Consider the following 15,160-nt stretch of genomic DNA (forward strand, 5'->3'; position numbering starts at 1 on the left):
CTCATGTGGAGAGGGATATATGTACTGAATGAGGGGTTATTGGCAGTGGACCCTTCCTTGCTGTCGACAAAGCTCCAATGAGTGTAAGCGTAATACTAAGAGCCAATTCAAAACTATCTCAAACCAGAAAGCTTTTCCCCAGAGTTCGGACTATATAAACTGCACACCTCGAGCGAGCCCAACCCAGTAATCGCACATACACTCTTTCTGTCTTATCTGACCTATTACCATTACCCCCAATTCTCAGTCAGCATGGATGAAAACAAATATTACACTTTGGCCGAAGGTACAAGACCTTTCTGATCTTGGATTTGTGCTTATGTCTGACTATTTATAGGCTGCCCTTTTGCAAGCAACAAAACGGCTGTTCTGATGCGGGATAGACAGGGCGGCGGGCTCGGATTGCTTCAGGATACTCAGCTCATTGAGACCTTGGCTCATTTCTCTCGCGAGAGAATTCCGGAGCGGTAAGTGTCTTGTCCAATTGATCGGTTACCTTGAGGTTCCTACAGTATACTGACATTGGAACCTTGAATAGAGTCGTTCATGCCAAAGCTGTTGGGTAAGCTGTTAAGGCTCCCCCGAAAAGTTTCTCCAGTTGACACTCTGTGTAGGTCTTATGGCGAGTTTGAAGCCACCCGCGATTGTTCCGACTTTACCTGTGCCAGCTTTCTCAACAAGGTTGGAAAGAAAACATCGGTGCTTCAGCGCGTGTCAACGGTTGGGGGCGAGGCAGGATCTGCTGATACCTCTCGCGATGTGCACGGATGGTCAATGAAGCTCTACACAGACGAAGGAAACCTCGACTGGGTTTTCAACAACACGGTATGCTCGGTCGCGATCTCGGTCATGTTTTTAATGATTAGTTCTAACTTGTATTAATTACCACCTCAGCCTGTCTTTTTCATTCGCGATCCGATCAAGTTCCCGTCAATGAACCGATCCCACAAGCGGCACCCCCAAAGCCATCTTCCTGACGCAACCATGGTAAGCCCTACTTTTGACCGGTGATGAGCAAATCTAATGAGAAGAATCGCAGTTCTGGGAGTATGTCTCTTTCTCGAACTCCAATCGGTGAATCAGACTCTAATCCAATTTAGTTTCCACGTCGGCAACCCTGAAGGCATACATCAACTTATGGTTCTATTCAGCGACCGTGGCACTCCAAAATCGCCTCGCTACATGAATTCGTACAGTGGACACACATATAAGTTCACCAAAGCGGTAAGCGATGATGATTACCAGATGCTAAAACTTTCTCTCACTAAGCTTGTGTCTAGGATGGCTCGTTCAAATATGCCAAAATCCACGTCAAAACGCAGCAAGGAATACAGAATTTCACCAGCGAAGAAGCTACCAAGGTTGCCGGAGAGAACCCTGACTATATGATCCAGGACATGTTTGAGGCCATCGAGAGAGGCGATTATCCTGTTTGGAATGTCTACGTCCAGCTGATGAGCCCCGAAGAGGCCGAGAGATACGAAGTAAATATCTTCGATATGACCAAGGTCTGGTCGCATAAGGATTTCCCTCTGCAGCAGATTGGTCGTTTGACTATGAACCGCAACGTAAGTCTTCATAATTGTTCTCCAATATTCAGTCACAGTGGCTGAACTCGAACAGCCGCAAAACTATTTCGCAGATATTGAGCAAGCTGCATTTTCGCCATCGACGATGGTTCCGGGATTCGCTGCGTCCGCTGATCCAGGTAAGTCGACAGAGCCCATCCAATTCTTTCTCCTTGGATTCCCCGAAGCTAACCTGTGATTAAGTGCTGCAAGCACGACTCTTCGCATACCCCGACGCGGCCCGTTACCGACTTGGTGTGAACTACCAGCAACTCCCAACCAACGCTGCTAAGGTCCAAGTCTACTGTCCTTTCCAGAGGGACGGAAAGATGCGATTTGACAACAACTATGGCAGCGACCCTAGTTACGTTGGCTCCTCGATCAAGCCCACTAAGTTCTACCAAGACGTGAAAGGATCAAACCCTGGAGCGTTGTACCTACACACCGATCATGAAAAGTGGGCGGGAGAGGTTTCGGCCTATTCCAGCGAGATCACTGACGCAGACTTTGTCCAGCCCGCAGCATTGTGGGAGGTTATTGGCCGGGAGCCTGGTCACCAAGATAGGCTTATTGACAATCTCTGCTCCAACGTCAAGGGTGTTAAGTACCCCGAATTGCGCAAAGCTGTCTATAGTACGTGCTCTACTGGTATCTTCGAAGTGATCTGTCCACCAAGTCTAACACCGAATACAGGCCTTTTTAGTCGTGTCAACAAGGAGCTCGGGTTAAAGTTGCAAGAGCGTACCGAAACCGCAATCAAGGCCGCATGAGATCGATCTGCTTCTCTAGTATTTCTGCTGCGCTCTCTGGAAGGCAATACAAATGCGATTGGATGATTTTGATATGATTTGTGTTTTATGATAAATGGAAAATGATAAAACCACATGATAGTTAAATAGAAAATTTGCCTACTTACATAAAAATTGACCTTTCTTTTTTTCTTTGTCTATTCACTAAACCATCGTTGCACAACCGATTACACCGCTGATGCACAGGGACCGAGGCGTGTGGCGACGGCTCAGATTCCATGGATCCGTAAAAGGACACCCATGGACATAACCCTGCAAGCTGTGGCGAATGACATACCGCGCTTAATGCAGAACCAAGCTTCTATTGGATGTTTGTATTACTACCCCACATGAAACCAAACCCTGCCTTCAGCTGAGAGTGGATTTCCGAATCGCACTTTAATCTGAATGTTCTGGGTAGAGCCCATCATGTGATCTCCATCTCCCATCCCACATTTCAATCCGTCAACTTCGTGTCCAACAGCGCCTCCTTATGGCCATAAAAGAACAATGTCTCCGCGGGCCTCCAGCTCCTCCAGTAGAACACCCCAGTTCACATTCGTGACGGGGAACATCCAATCGGAAGCTCGGAGCCATGCTATGAGGGAGCACTGGAAGCGGCGACATCAGCACAATCAGGAGGCGAAGACATATCACCAGAGGAGACTATCGCGACCTTTACCTCTCCGTTCGAAGAGCGGCATCAATGAAGATATTTCACCACCAGCAGATGCGATTAGCCCTTCATGGTTGCCACCGAACGAGGACATGGACGTGGTCAATATTCGAGAGAAACATCTCAGCATTCCCGCTCAGCTGTTATATGGTGTGACTTGTGCGTTGTCGAGCTCGAGGCCCGACCCGTTCCAGACGTGTCCTGTTCACTTGACGAGCCAGCATCAGAAACTTTTGCATCACTGTGCGTATAATTGATTTAATTACTCCTTGTGGAAATTTTGCTGACAGAATTGTAGGGATTGGCACCCATGCGGCTATGATGTTCGAAGATCTAGACGTCACGGAGTTTAATCCGATGAAGGATGTTTGGTTCCCGCTGGACCTTTCCAATGCTTCGTCTTTCAACTGCATCATGGCGCATTCAGCTGCGCACTTATCTCATCTATACGCTGGCACTCCCCCGCGACGAGGATCGAATTCTTCTGATGCCTTGAAATATAAGATCGAGGCTGTGAGGATACTACGCCTTTGGCTTGGTGATCCCGAGAAGGAACTAAGCGACGACTCTTTCGCTGCTGTTGTTCGTCTGCTCACGTTTGAGGTATGTTAAGCAAGTGCGAGTATCTCCGTGGGAAACTCGCTGATCACCTTTTTACTCAGCGATACTGGGGTACAGAGAAAGATTGGAAAATCCACCGTGATGGCTTACAAAGAATGATTGAAGCGAAAGGTGGAGTTGAAGCGCTCCACGAAAACTGGCGCTTGGAACTTGTGGTTTACCTGTGGGTGCAGCTTGCGACAAGTATAAATAATCTGCGATACTGACAACTTCCAGTGTCTCGTTAATGTCGCGGCCGTCATGGCTCGAGTCCACGAACAACCTCGAACGAATCTCTCGTCCTCTTTTCTCACCCCCCATTATGCAACACACCCCATCTTGCGATATTCAAAAGGTCCGCTGCCTTTGGTTGATATCATTCATCCAAGATATGAGAACGTTCATGGGGTCTGTTTATACCAGAGGACTTTCTTCGTTCCCCTGTACTCATGCCGCAGTCGGACTTCTGCGTCATAACTTCCAGCTCTCTATTGAGACTTCTGCCTATGGCGCTTACATCACGGAGTGGGAAGACGAAATGCTAGGATGTTTATTTTCCATTAGTGTCCTAATACAGGAGTCAATTTCCGCCCTGTCCAATGGAGATTCGACAATACCCACTGGACCGAGCATACTTGACGGATTAGAGATATCCTTACAACATTCTCGGCATATGTGGGGACGTTCAATGCACAACTTGCGCTCTATCTTATATGAAAGCCTGACAAGGCTCTTTGAGAACGGAGAATTCAAGGTGAATTATGTTATGGACCTGGTGCAGGTTCTTGGCACGTTGAGTTTGGAAGCGCGACAGGGAGTCGAGAGATGCCTTCTTAATTTGCTTTACTGCCTCGGGAACAAAAACAACAACAACAGACTATTAACAGATGACGGTTGGTCGCCAGATTCGCTTTTATCATCAATGCACGGACATTAGCGCATGCAGTCATGAAGCTTCGCATTTAGTTCAATGAGTTATTAGGTCAAGAAATAAGTGAGCAGACCCTGGTGATAGCAGAATTTCCTAGTCATATTTCCTAATTGTTCGTGGAGGCATATACATAGTCATAAGGAAGGACACAGTGCCTAGCAAAGGCAAGAGAACTACATCAAGCCTCCATAGGTTCGACCCTCTTCTTCGAGCTCCTTGTCCTCTTTGAGGTATTGCTTGAGGCCTTCCTCGTCTTTTTTCAGCTCGGAATGCAGCCCGCCCTCGCTGCCCTGAGGCTTGTCCTCGGCGGCCTGGCCCTCGTTTCCATGCTTGTGGTGGTGGCCGAGGATCTTCTCAAAGAAGGACTCCTTGTGCTCGGTCGGCTGCTGAGTTTCTGCCATCGAATCTCTGGTTAATATTTGGGATAGAAGGCTAAATGAGTGACGAAGTCACGAACCTTGAGGCATCTTGACCAAATTTGATGGAAATATCGGTATATGGTCTAGGGTTATGGATGTTCGATGTCACTTGGGGTTTAAGAATTCTCGGCTAGATAATGTTGAACACTGTTCATCTACTATATACCTCCCAATAGAAATATACTTCCTGTGCAAATGGAACTGTGGGGACAAACCTTGGAAATGACGCGTCGATCCTCGATCTGCCTTCTGAATCCGGTAATACTAATCAACCAATCAGAGGACGTATGTGCCATGGCCGAGAGCATGCCGATCCTTGGGACCCGCCAGCAAGGGGATTGATATACAAAGTAAGAAATATTGTCAATATGTCATAGTTTATTGTGTCATGGTTTACAGATCTACTTACTCCGAGTCGACCGATACTGTAAATTTGGAGATAACCTACCGAGTGCTTGGATGACCTCATAGGGAAAATTCATTCATCAGCATGATTGCAGAGGAAATGGCATCTATGATATAAATGACTATCTTCAAGTAGCTTGTAGTACAAAATCATCTCAGGATCCGGTAGGGGATACCGCATAATATGTAAATTACAGACGCGAATATCCAGAGGGAATAGTATAGGCAAGAATGACCGTGTCAACTGGCTAGTCTGCATTGTTTCCGGGGAAGTTGAATTAGGTTGGGTATAGATTGAGCTTGGTGATACATTTTGTTTGCTTCGGGCGTCTTCTTTTTTAGTGCCGTTATATTTGGTGTTCTGTTTATATATAATGCCGTGAACTAGACATATGTATACAGAATGGGGAATTTCCTAGCGGGTGTGGGTGATAGACGCGCTGTGTTTGTAACTACTCGGCCCAACGCACGGCCCAACTCCCTCCGGGAGTTGGGCCGCACGGGTTGAATGCAAAACCTCACCCACCCACCATTTTTAACCTCTATTTACTACCACTGAAAATGCCTTTTTCATCCCAAAAATTGGAAGATCGGATCTCTAGTGCTTTGCAAGCCTACTATGAAAATGATAAGCCTGTAATTTCAGTATTGGCGCGGGAATTTGATGTTCCATACCATACCCTAAGGGGTAGAATCAACGGTCGCAAATCTAAAACTGGCCATGCTGGCGCCAACAAAGCATTAGGGACTGAGCAAGAGCAGGCATTAATTCATTGGATCGATACCTTGAATTCTGCAAATGCTCCTCTAACTGCAGATATGATCCAGAAGTGTGCACGTCAAATTCTTCATCGGCATAATCCAGATGTATGCCTTGGTATGAATTGGGCCTACCGTTTTATTAAACGACTACCCGATAAATACACCTATATCAAGCAAAAACCAATGGAAAAGGACCGCCTAGAAGCAGTTACACCTGGTCATCTTACTACGTGGTATACTCGCCTAGGTGATACTATTCAGCGGTTAAAAATCGGATCGAAGAATATCTATAACTTTGACGAAAGCGGCTTCAAAATTGGCGAAGGCAAACCCCGGAAAGTCGTTTCAACTAAGGCTGGTCAATCTACTAGTATTGGAACTGGCGGGCCTAGTGAATCGCTCACTTCAATTGAATGTATTGCTGCCGATGGCTAGGTAATGCCACCTTGGTTTTTAGTTAAGGGTGAATTCCATATAGAGAATTGGTATAGGACTACTAACCTCCCCGACGACTATTGGATTACTCCTACACCTAATGGTTGGACCGACGATACTATAGCCTTTCAATAGCTTCAATCATTCGAAGAAAGCACTAAAAATCGCTATATAAAGACGGGTTTTCGGCTTCTTCTTATAGATAATCATGGCTCCTATCTCACCTATGAATTTATCAAATTCTGCAAGAATAATCTGATTATTCCATACTGTTTTATCCCACATACAACGCATATATGTTAGCCGCTTGACGATGTGCCGTTTCAGGTGCTAAAGCATTATTTTCGTAAGAATAATAATGATATAGTACAGTGGGGTGGTTCAGTAAAGCAAAAATCGGACTTTTTTTCTAGCATCCATAGGGTTCGGAACCAAGCATTTAAAAGCCGTACAATACGCTCTAGCTTTGAAAAATGCGGTATCTATCCTTTAAATGCAGATACTGCTTTAGAGAAGCTAGGTTGGAATGACGATCCTAATCTTCTAGAGCCAGTATTAGAGATATGGGATGGTGATACCCCCCTCCAGAGTCAAGCTCTATACCAAATTCGCCGGTAATAGACGTTAAAACCTTCCGGAAATACGCTGAAAAAATCAAAAAAAACCGACGAGATTGGAAATGAGATCGATGCTATTTCTCTAAAGCTACGCCGTCAACTAGCTCTATTTTTAGCTGGTGCGCTTACCTTAGTGGAAGCGGGCGCTCAGTATGCGCATGACAATGCCAACATATTGGACCTAAAACGCCGGAAGGAAGCTAGTAAAAGCAAGCGAAGGGTGAATATGGGTGGTCCTCTCACTTCATTAGATGCAAATAGGCATATAAAAGTGAGAGATGAAACAGAGAGGAAGAATTTAATCCAGCAAGCGAGGAAGAAGTGGATTGGAACTGCTACTACAGAGGCAGCTCTCGCCGCCAGGAAGTCGAAATTGGAGGATTTAAATAGTTCAGAAGAAAGCGCGGGACCAGGTGAATCTGTAAATATTAAATATACTATAGATACCATAGGGGAAGGTTGTTAAATGAGAGGTTTAAATTGGTAGGTTGATCAATTTTTGCATTCAACCCGTTTTTGCATTCAACCCGTTTTTGCATTCAACCCGTTTTTGCATTCAACCCGTGCGGTCCAATTCCCGGTGTGGGAATTGGACCGTGCGTTGGGTCGAGTATAGCATAACCTGGCACCTGGGGTCGATGTATTATTAGCCAGTACAATTATTTCGCTACCAACTTGCTACAGGTATGGCCCGGTTTTACAAGCCTTTTAGCTCAAGTATTCCATTCTCATGAAATCCACACGTCATTTCTGGAATGTATACCTCAACTATATCTTTTGTATAGAATCTCCAAAAGATAATTGACACAACATAACCATGACACCCGCACTATCCCAAGGAAATCTAAAAAGATACAAATCTAATTAAAATTTGGTAACACTAAGATCCTAGATATATGATATAAAAGTGTAAAGAGCACCTTCAAAAACATCGTATATAAATATTAGATAGATGCTTACCCAACCTCTATACTCGGTCCCAGATACACTAATAATGACACTGTCATAGCGGTAGTATGAACTACTAGCTAGAACAAAACAAAAACAAAAACATACAACAGTGAGGATTCGCTGGTGGTCACCCACCCAACTACTAACTCACCGGCGTGTGGCTTAAGTACGGCTGAGCGGACGGGAAGCCCTGTTTTCCACACCCTATGGTCGTATGTATCAGGTTACATACTAAATGGGAAGATATACATAGTGCAAGTAAATGGGTCGTAGAAAGGAGAGCGTCGCGCGACTAGGGGTGAGAAAAAGGGGGGGGGGCGCGCTATAGACAGGGTGAGAAGCCGGGTGAGCATCACCCCGAGTCCGCGACCCCCGCACTCACCCTCTCAACTGAACTATAATGTAACATTTTTGGATGCCTGATTCTACTTAAAACATTACGTCTCTTGGCATCTGCACACAGCCACGATATGAGTTGGAGGGAGGTTGAACAGGGCCAGAAAGGATGCCACGTAGGAGGAAATATGGCTCTTTCATCTAATGTTACGATTCTACAGTCATAATGCTACACCCTCAACTCTCTAGCAGATTAGCACCGGTTCGAGGAACTCTTATCTTTTATTGTCTATACCGACATGACGAAATCGATTTCATTGCGTGTTGGTTGATCTGGCCCTTGGTTGCGGGAATACTTACTGTTTTACCGGCTTCACCAAAATTGGCATGGCTTGGTTTTTGAGAACGCCAATAGTTACCAACTATCCTTCTCCTGGCAAACAGGAACTGTTAACCCTCTTGACCCTTTTCTAGGAGGGAGCATTGTGGACGCTTTGCTGACCCCGACGATCGCAAAAACCTTGAGCTTCTACGCCCCCTAAAATGCCCAGCTTTTGAGCATGATCAATGCGTTATTAAAGCCTATATGGTGCAGGGGCTCGAATTAAGCTTCTGTGAATCATTCACGACTTAATATGTTCTTGCTGTGTGTGTCCTTAATTAGGTGAGAGTTCTATGGTTTGTAACAAGGAGAATGCTTCAGGCATTTCGGACAAGCTGAGTAGTTATTGGGAATCGTAATAAATTCATGGAATTTGTACCATGGCGTGGGTTGCCCCTAATAATACGCCTTCATTTGTGAGGTCTAGTACATATGCCCACAGGGCGTGGAAACAGGGCTGCACGCCTGATCAGCTGTGTCTGGACAAGAGTTCAGGAACTTATTTGTAACAAGAAATCATCTTCACATTATGATGTACAAACAGGACCAGCTCTATTTACCTGGAATTTAGCAACTTCACTGCGCTGCAGGTGCACTGCACAACGCCCAAACATACAGAGTATGTTATAACTCTTCCCTCGAGATGTCGATGTTGTTCTTGAGGACACTTGCCTCTTGGCGGAGGAACGACGGTCGTTCCTCACCCTGAACAGGAGTTATCGTTCGATACCAGTTCGTTTTTGGATGACCCAAGCAATCTCCAACAGTAACCGCTGTTATTATATTAAGACGTGGATCATAACACCAACTGAGCACATAGCACGGGGTATACATACGGGTTAGCTTGCTGTCATGAATAGCTTCCAACATTCGTGGAATCAGCCAGTGAACAGTATGACCAAGGACGTCATATGCGAGAGTAATTGTACCTCCATGCTGCATCCTATCTTTGAATTCTTCAAGGCTCCTCTCTGCGTCACCGAATTCGAAATCTCCTGTGTCAATACTACTGTCGATGACATGGTAACCGAGTTCCTTCAAGGTAGGAGTACTTGAGTACCGTAATAAATGTAACGGGGCCGGTTTCCCCCATAATGTATGAGTGGAACATAGGTGCATGTTATAATAGCCGGTCATATTAATACATGACAGGGTTGCGATTGAGATCAATGATATATTTCTGCCATCTAATCCTCACACACCTTCCATCTGTCGTGGGAAGGCACACGAAGCTGACATCAGGTCAGCCCGTGTAACTTTTTGCCTATTAAGTGGAAATCTCATTCAACATACCTGTGACGACCTTTCTCTCCGAAGATTAGCCATCTGGCCTTCAGCTCCACTGCAGTGACTGGAAATATTCCCGCTCACTCGCAGAATTGCCTGTACCCGAGCTACAGATATCTGCCCGAAAAGTGATCTTTTACTCACCTTATTGTTCAGAATATGTATTAAGCAGCGAGAGCATCTTGCAGGTACTGAAAATAATTATATTCCTTGCTTTTTTTGCCACAACTTGTTTCAAAGTTAGACTTGTTGGTCCAGAGCTTGTGCTTGACACTGCTAACTGTCAGCTGCTTGAAATTCACACTTGAGAGGATACACACCATCTGCCAATAAGGACCCCTGTTCTGCAGTAGCTCTTGATGCGTCCCTCGTTCAAGAATACCCGATCCCTGACCAGTCCCATACTCGCCAACTACAAAGATCCTATCTGCCTTTTGAATCGTAGCCAGTCGGTGTGCAACGGAGATAATGGTCATGTCACGTTTTGCAGCGAGCTGCTCCATGGCACCTTGAACGAGCTTCTCAGATTGCGAATCCAGACTGGATGTTGCCTCGTCCAATAGAAGCAGTGAAGGTTTTCGGATCAGTGCTCGTGCGATACACAAGCGTTGTTTCTGACCACCACTGAGCGATGTCTGTGCACTAACACCAAGTTCTGTCTCATAGCCCTGCGGGAGAGATATTATGAAATCGTGAATCTCAGCATCTTTGCAAGCCTGGACTGTCTGTTCCTCGAGGAGAGTGTCGTCTGTGGTTTCGAGGCCAAGAAGTAAATTATCGCGGATACTCCCTTCGAATAGTTTTGGCTCTTGTGGGACCAGAGATAGAGCATGACGGTAGGAAGAAAGCTCAATAGAGCGGACATCATGCCCACTGAAAAAGATCGCACCATGAGTAGGCTCATAGAACCTCTCCAGCAATGAAATTATGGTGGACTTGCCACAGCCAGAGGGTCCGACGAATGCGACAAATTGACCGCTTTGGATAGTAATGTTGACATTAAGAAGTGTCGGGTAATTGCAAGTAGGATAGTTGAAGGTGACCTCTTTCAGCTCGACTTTAGCATTGAGGTTGGCAGACGAAATTTGCGCCGTAGGCTGACTTTGAAGCTGATATTCAGAAGCAGATTGTGATTGCATAATACGACTGGCCGAGGCTTTAGCTTGAGCGATGTTGGGACCAAAGCTGAAGAACTGCCCGGCAGATTGGCCCCCTTGTATGATAGCAATATATACCACGAAGAAGGCGACGGTGTCGTATTCCCGGGAGGCTAGAAGTTGCCCTCCGTACCAAAAAGTGAGCGCCATTGCGCATAGCTCTACACTGTCCGAAAAGGCAAAGACAAGCGTCGCATACCATGCCTTTCTGATGGCCTTTTGTCTCTGCTGTTTTAACAACTTTGAATACCTTTGGATAATGTGATCCTCCATGGTTAGCGCAGTAACAGTTCTAAACGCTCTAATGGCTTCTGCCGCGAACTTAGAGCTGTCTTTATAAACCTCCGCGTTCATCGATTCAAACATGATTTCATATCGAATCCGCATAAAAGCCGCAAGGAAAAGGAATGGCATTGCGGCGAAGAAAGTGACTGCGGCCAGCTTCCAGCCAAAGGCAAACGAAATGGCAACACACCCCATGACATTAAAAATCGAGATGAGAGGGAACACGCCGGTAGGACCGAACAGCTCTTGAATCTGCCTCGGATCAGTGGATAGTCGAGAGGTCAAGCTACCGGAGGCGTTTTCATCACGATCAAAGAACTCGATGGGCTTTCGGATAAGGTTGAAGAAGTAATCTTTGCGGCATGATGATACAACAAACTGCTTTGTTTAGAGGATGTGGAAAATGGGATAGGGATCTGTTCATACCATAGAGAGGGAATTCGAGGCCAAGCCCAGTATAAAATAAAAGAAAGCCATGGCAAGAGCAAGAACAAAAAATATTAACGACCAGAAATTCGCAGCATCAGAGAGCTTTTGGCCTGTGAACTGGAACACCTGAACCAACTTGGCAAAGAGCCAGCTTTGCAATGAAAAACCGGCTATGAAAAAGTCAGCTTTGTCGAGGATATGTAGTTGATGAGATCTTACATCCCGCCCCGACAGCTCCCACAATGATCAAAATGAATAGAAACCAATGTTCACGATGCTTGTAGGCAGCTGATCCAAAGCTCCGGAAAAGGCCTACAGTCTTGGCTTTCTTGCCACTCTTCTCGGGTTCACCATCCTCACCATCTTGATCGGACATAGAGTAGTCTTGTTCTTGCGCTCGAATCTCCTTGTTCCCAATATCAAGAATGTCCCCAAGGTTTTCCTTAGGCTCAGCCCATGAATCTAGCTTCTGGGCATGGACCAGACTGTGGTATACTCCCCCTTTGAGCGTAAGATCGTCATGGGTCCCTTCCTCGATGTTGGTTCCGTCTTTCATGACGATAATATTATCTGCTCTGCGGACGGTCGACAAGCGATGGGCAATCATAATGGTAGTACGGTTTTGGGACACCCGGTCAAGAGCAGCCTGAACCACCTTCTCTCCACGGACATCAATTGAACTGGTCGCTTCATCCAGGATTAGAATTACCGGTTGTTTGACGATGCTACGAGCGATGGCGAGTCTCTGGCGTTGGCCACCGCTCAGATTTGTGCCGTATTCTCCAATCATTGTAGCATAGCCCTTCATAAGGTGAAGTCAGTATATAGTGCATCCAAAGAGATGAAGTGCAGCGTAAGAAGCAAACCTGACATACCATAGGAAGCCGCTCGATGAATTCATCCGCAAAAGCCTCTTTGCACGCCGCACTGACCAGTTCCATCTTCACACTCTCGCTCTCGTTCTCCCATTTGGACCGGATCAGACCAAATGCAACATTGCTGTAGATCGAATCATTGAACAGACATGGTTCCTGCTGAACGAGCCCAATCTGGGACCGCCACCACTTCACATCAAGGTCATTGATATGGTGGTCGTCCACAAGAATTTTGCCTTGGGCCGCTTCACGATCGCTCGACAGTTGGTACCATCTCTCAATTAAGCCAACGACTGTACTTTTTCCAGACCCAGACGACCCAACCAATGCTGTCGTCTTGCCTGTCTGAAAGCGGGCCGTGAAATTATTCAACACAAACTTGCTAGGCCGTTCCGGATATGCAAAGCTGACATTGTCAAACACAATATCGGCCTGGCTAGATATATCGGGGTCTCGGAGGCCAGAGAATGGGGTCCGATGTTCTGCATCAATCACGTCAAAGAATGGACCAGAGGCACTGATCGCTTTGGAGATGATCATAAGTGGTGATGCGATACTTCCGAGAACCGTGACGACAAGTAGAACGGAAAAGAAAACACTAGATGAGCATCAGCAAAACCCCCTAACAAATGAAGAAAAGGTCACATACGTGATGACGGTATTAATATTTTCAATGTGACCTTCACGATAGAGCTTCAAACCAAACCAAAATGCCAATGCAAAGCTAACATACATGGCAAAGAAAAGCATGCCCAAGTGAATACCGGTCATCGGTGACATCCTGAGGCCTCGTCTCTGGGCCTCTTCAGTCCACCATGAATATTTTCTGTACAGTGAATTCTCGGCCCCAAGAGATATCACGGTTCTGATAGAGCCGAAAGTATCTGCCGCTACAGATGCATGTTTGTGCTCCGCTTGTTCAATGCTGTGCTGTGCCTTTACCAAGAAAGGCACAGTGATGCTGAAGCCGATGATCACAAACAAGATGGCTGCACTGACGACTAGGGTAAGCGCCCATGAGTATCGGAAGGCGATTGCATATGCCGAAATGAGTAGGGCCAGAGACTGAAACAGAATTGCCAATCGATCTGAAACACTTTGCTGAATGGTGTTCGACTGTGCGGTAATGGTGTGAGTGACGGAGCCAACTGATATTTCATCTAGTCTGTTGACGGGGAGTGCGAACAAAGCATGAGTGTATTCCAGACGCAATGCGGCCGAAGCTTTAAGGCTAATCAATCGAAAGCAGATCTGGTAGTAATGTGAGCAAATTAACATATGGAACGACAGACAAGGAATGTATTCACCATAGAGATATAGGTCAATGCAAATTTGCCAATAAACAAGTACACTATGTAAAGACTAGAAAGCCATTAGCTACCTGCTGTTAAGCTAGGCTTGAGATCCTGTGATATCTTGCCTGCTTTTATTGACCTTGGATCGAAACGTTTGTTCGCTGAGGCCGGAGCCTGGGACAAAGTATTGATTGAAGTCCCCGACCAGTTTACCAAACACAATGGTCATCAAAGGAAGCGCCTAAGTTGGATTGTCAGTATGTTCATTTGACTAGAAACAATCCACCGCCAGTCTTACAATTCCTGAGCCCAGAGCGCATATTAACCCGAGGATCATGGCAAATATTCCACCATTCCTAGAACCATAGGATAGAATTCGCTAATAGTAATTAGTGACAATCACAAGGGAAGATGTAGAAAAGAACAATCACCAGATAGTTGGCGGTCAATGATGGCGATTTAGTTCCTCGACGTTCATCTGTCGAGCCTTCGACATGCTCGTCACGACTGACGAATTCATCATCCCTGGAAGCCATTTGGAGAGGATATGGCGCACGTATTGATCAAATCCCTGCATGTAAGTTGTGAAGGGTCTCTGATGGGCAAGCGGACCATCACATCACGTTGATTTTCTCGATTGCTGAGAATGCTGAAGTCATAAGTTGCGTTCTCTTTCTCTGTAAAATAACTATCAAGTGGGTCCAAGTGGGTCCAAGCGGGTCCAATGTAACGACACTGCAAACCATGGAACCCGCGGAACCACAGGACAAAGTAAACTTTGTCGGATATAGACAGATTTTCCAAATGCAGAAAGAAAACACCGTCATGGACTGTCGTCTGTTGACATCAAGAATTGAATTTTAAGATTTTCACTGCCGTTGGTTCTGAGTTTTGCCATTACCCTACTTAATACCTAATGTACTCGGTCTTATTCTAATATTCTTTTGTTTTCATGATTTGAT

General features: G+C 45.8%; 5 protein-coding genes across 5 annotated transcripts; 2 read left to right on the forward strand and 3 right to left on the reverse strand.

Annotated features, from left to right (window-relative positions):
- Window positions 1-252: 252 nt before the first annotated feature.
- N7471_001211 (catalase) lies at window positions 253-2,338 on the forward strand (the record flags this gene model as incomplete). The annotated part of the gene is made up of 11 exons (XM_057273932.1): window positions 253-286; window positions 338-467; window positions 539-562; window positions 615-825; window positions 895-987; window positions 1,040-1,047; window positions 1,101-1,224; window positions 1,281-1,568; window positions 1,624-1,708; window positions 1,773-2,201; window positions 2,262-2,338. 11 exons carry the CDS (start codon window positions 253-255, stop codon window positions 2,336-2,338), a joined length of 1,503 nt encoding a protein of 500 aa, XP_057142111.1.
- Window positions 2,339-2,866: 528 nt separating this feature from the next.
- N7471_001212 (uncharacterized protein) lies at window positions 2,867-4,569 on the forward strand (the record flags this gene model as incomplete). The annotated part of the gene is made up of 4 exons (XM_057273933.1): window positions 2,867-3,275; window positions 3,331-3,635; window positions 3,695-3,816; window positions 3,870-4,569. 4 exons carry the CDS (start codon window positions 2,867-2,869, stop codon window positions 4,567-4,569), a joined length of 1,536 nt encoding a protein of 511 aa, XP_057142112.1.
- Window positions 4,570-4,736: 167 nt separating this feature from the next.
- On the reverse strand, window positions 4,737-5,030 carry N7471_001213 (uncharacterized protein; the record flags this gene model as incomplete). The annotated part of the gene is made up of 2 exons (XM_057273934.1): window positions 4,737-4,957; window positions 5,021-5,030. 2 exons carry the CDS (start codon window positions 5,028-5,030, stop codon window positions 4,737-4,739), a joined length of 231 nt encoding a protein of 76 aa, XP_057142113.1.
- A 4,464-nt stretch (window positions 5,031-9,494) lies between these two features.
- Window positions 9,495-9,989, reverse strand: N7471_001214 (uncharacterized protein; the record flags this gene model as incomplete). The annotated part of the gene is made up of 2 exons (XM_057273935.1): window positions 9,495-9,643; window positions 9,707-9,989. The coding sequence occupies 2 exons, from the start codon at window positions 9,987-9,989 to the stop codon at window positions 9,495-9,497; spliced, it is 432 nt and encodes a 143-aa protein (XP_057142114.1).
- Window positions 9,990-10,347: 358 nt separating this feature from the next.
- N7471_001215 (uncharacterized protein) lies at window positions 10,348-14,829 on the reverse strand. The gene is made up of 10 exons (XM_057273936.1): window positions 14,630-14,829; window positions 14,497-14,577; window positions 14,324-14,439; window positions 14,211-14,265; window positions 13,553-14,154; window positions 12,904-13,501; window positions 12,248-12,830; window positions 12,026-12,198; window positions 10,478-11,977; window positions 10,348-10,430 (listed from the first exon to the last, which is right to left on the reverse strand). Exons 1-10 carry the CDS (start codon window positions 14,732-14,734, stop codon window positions 10,398-10,400), a joined length of 3,846 nt encoding a protein of 1,281 aa, XP_057142115.1. The 5' UTR covers window positions 14,735-14,829; the 3' UTR covers window positions 10,348-10,397.
- Window positions 14,830-15,160: the final 331 nt, after the last annotated feature.

This window comes from Penicillium samsonianum (assembly GCF_028829775.1).
Source record: "Penicillium samsonianum strain IBT 33392 chromosome Unknown utg000001l_segment0_segment0, whole genome shotgun sequence".
In the NCBI taxonomy this organism is placed as follows: domain Eukaryota; kingdom Fungi; phylum Ascomycota; class Eurotiomycetes; order Eurotiales; family Aspergillaceae; genus Penicillium; species Penicillium samsonianum.

Excerpts from the sequence above, each read along its gene's own strand:
- N7471_001215 (XM_057273936.1), bottom strand. The coding sequence starts at position 14,734 with ATGGCTTCCAGGGATGATGAATTCGTCAGTCGTGACGAGCATGTCGAA. Across the intron at positions 14,155-14,210 it reads CATTGACCTATATCTCTATG|ATCTGCTTTCGATTGATTAG; the intron begins GTGAATACATTC and ends CATTACTACCAG. Across the intron at positions 13,502-13,552 it reads AATATTAATACCGTCATCAC|TGTTTTCTTTTCCGTTCTAC; the intron begins GTATGTGACCTT and ends ATGCTCATCTAG.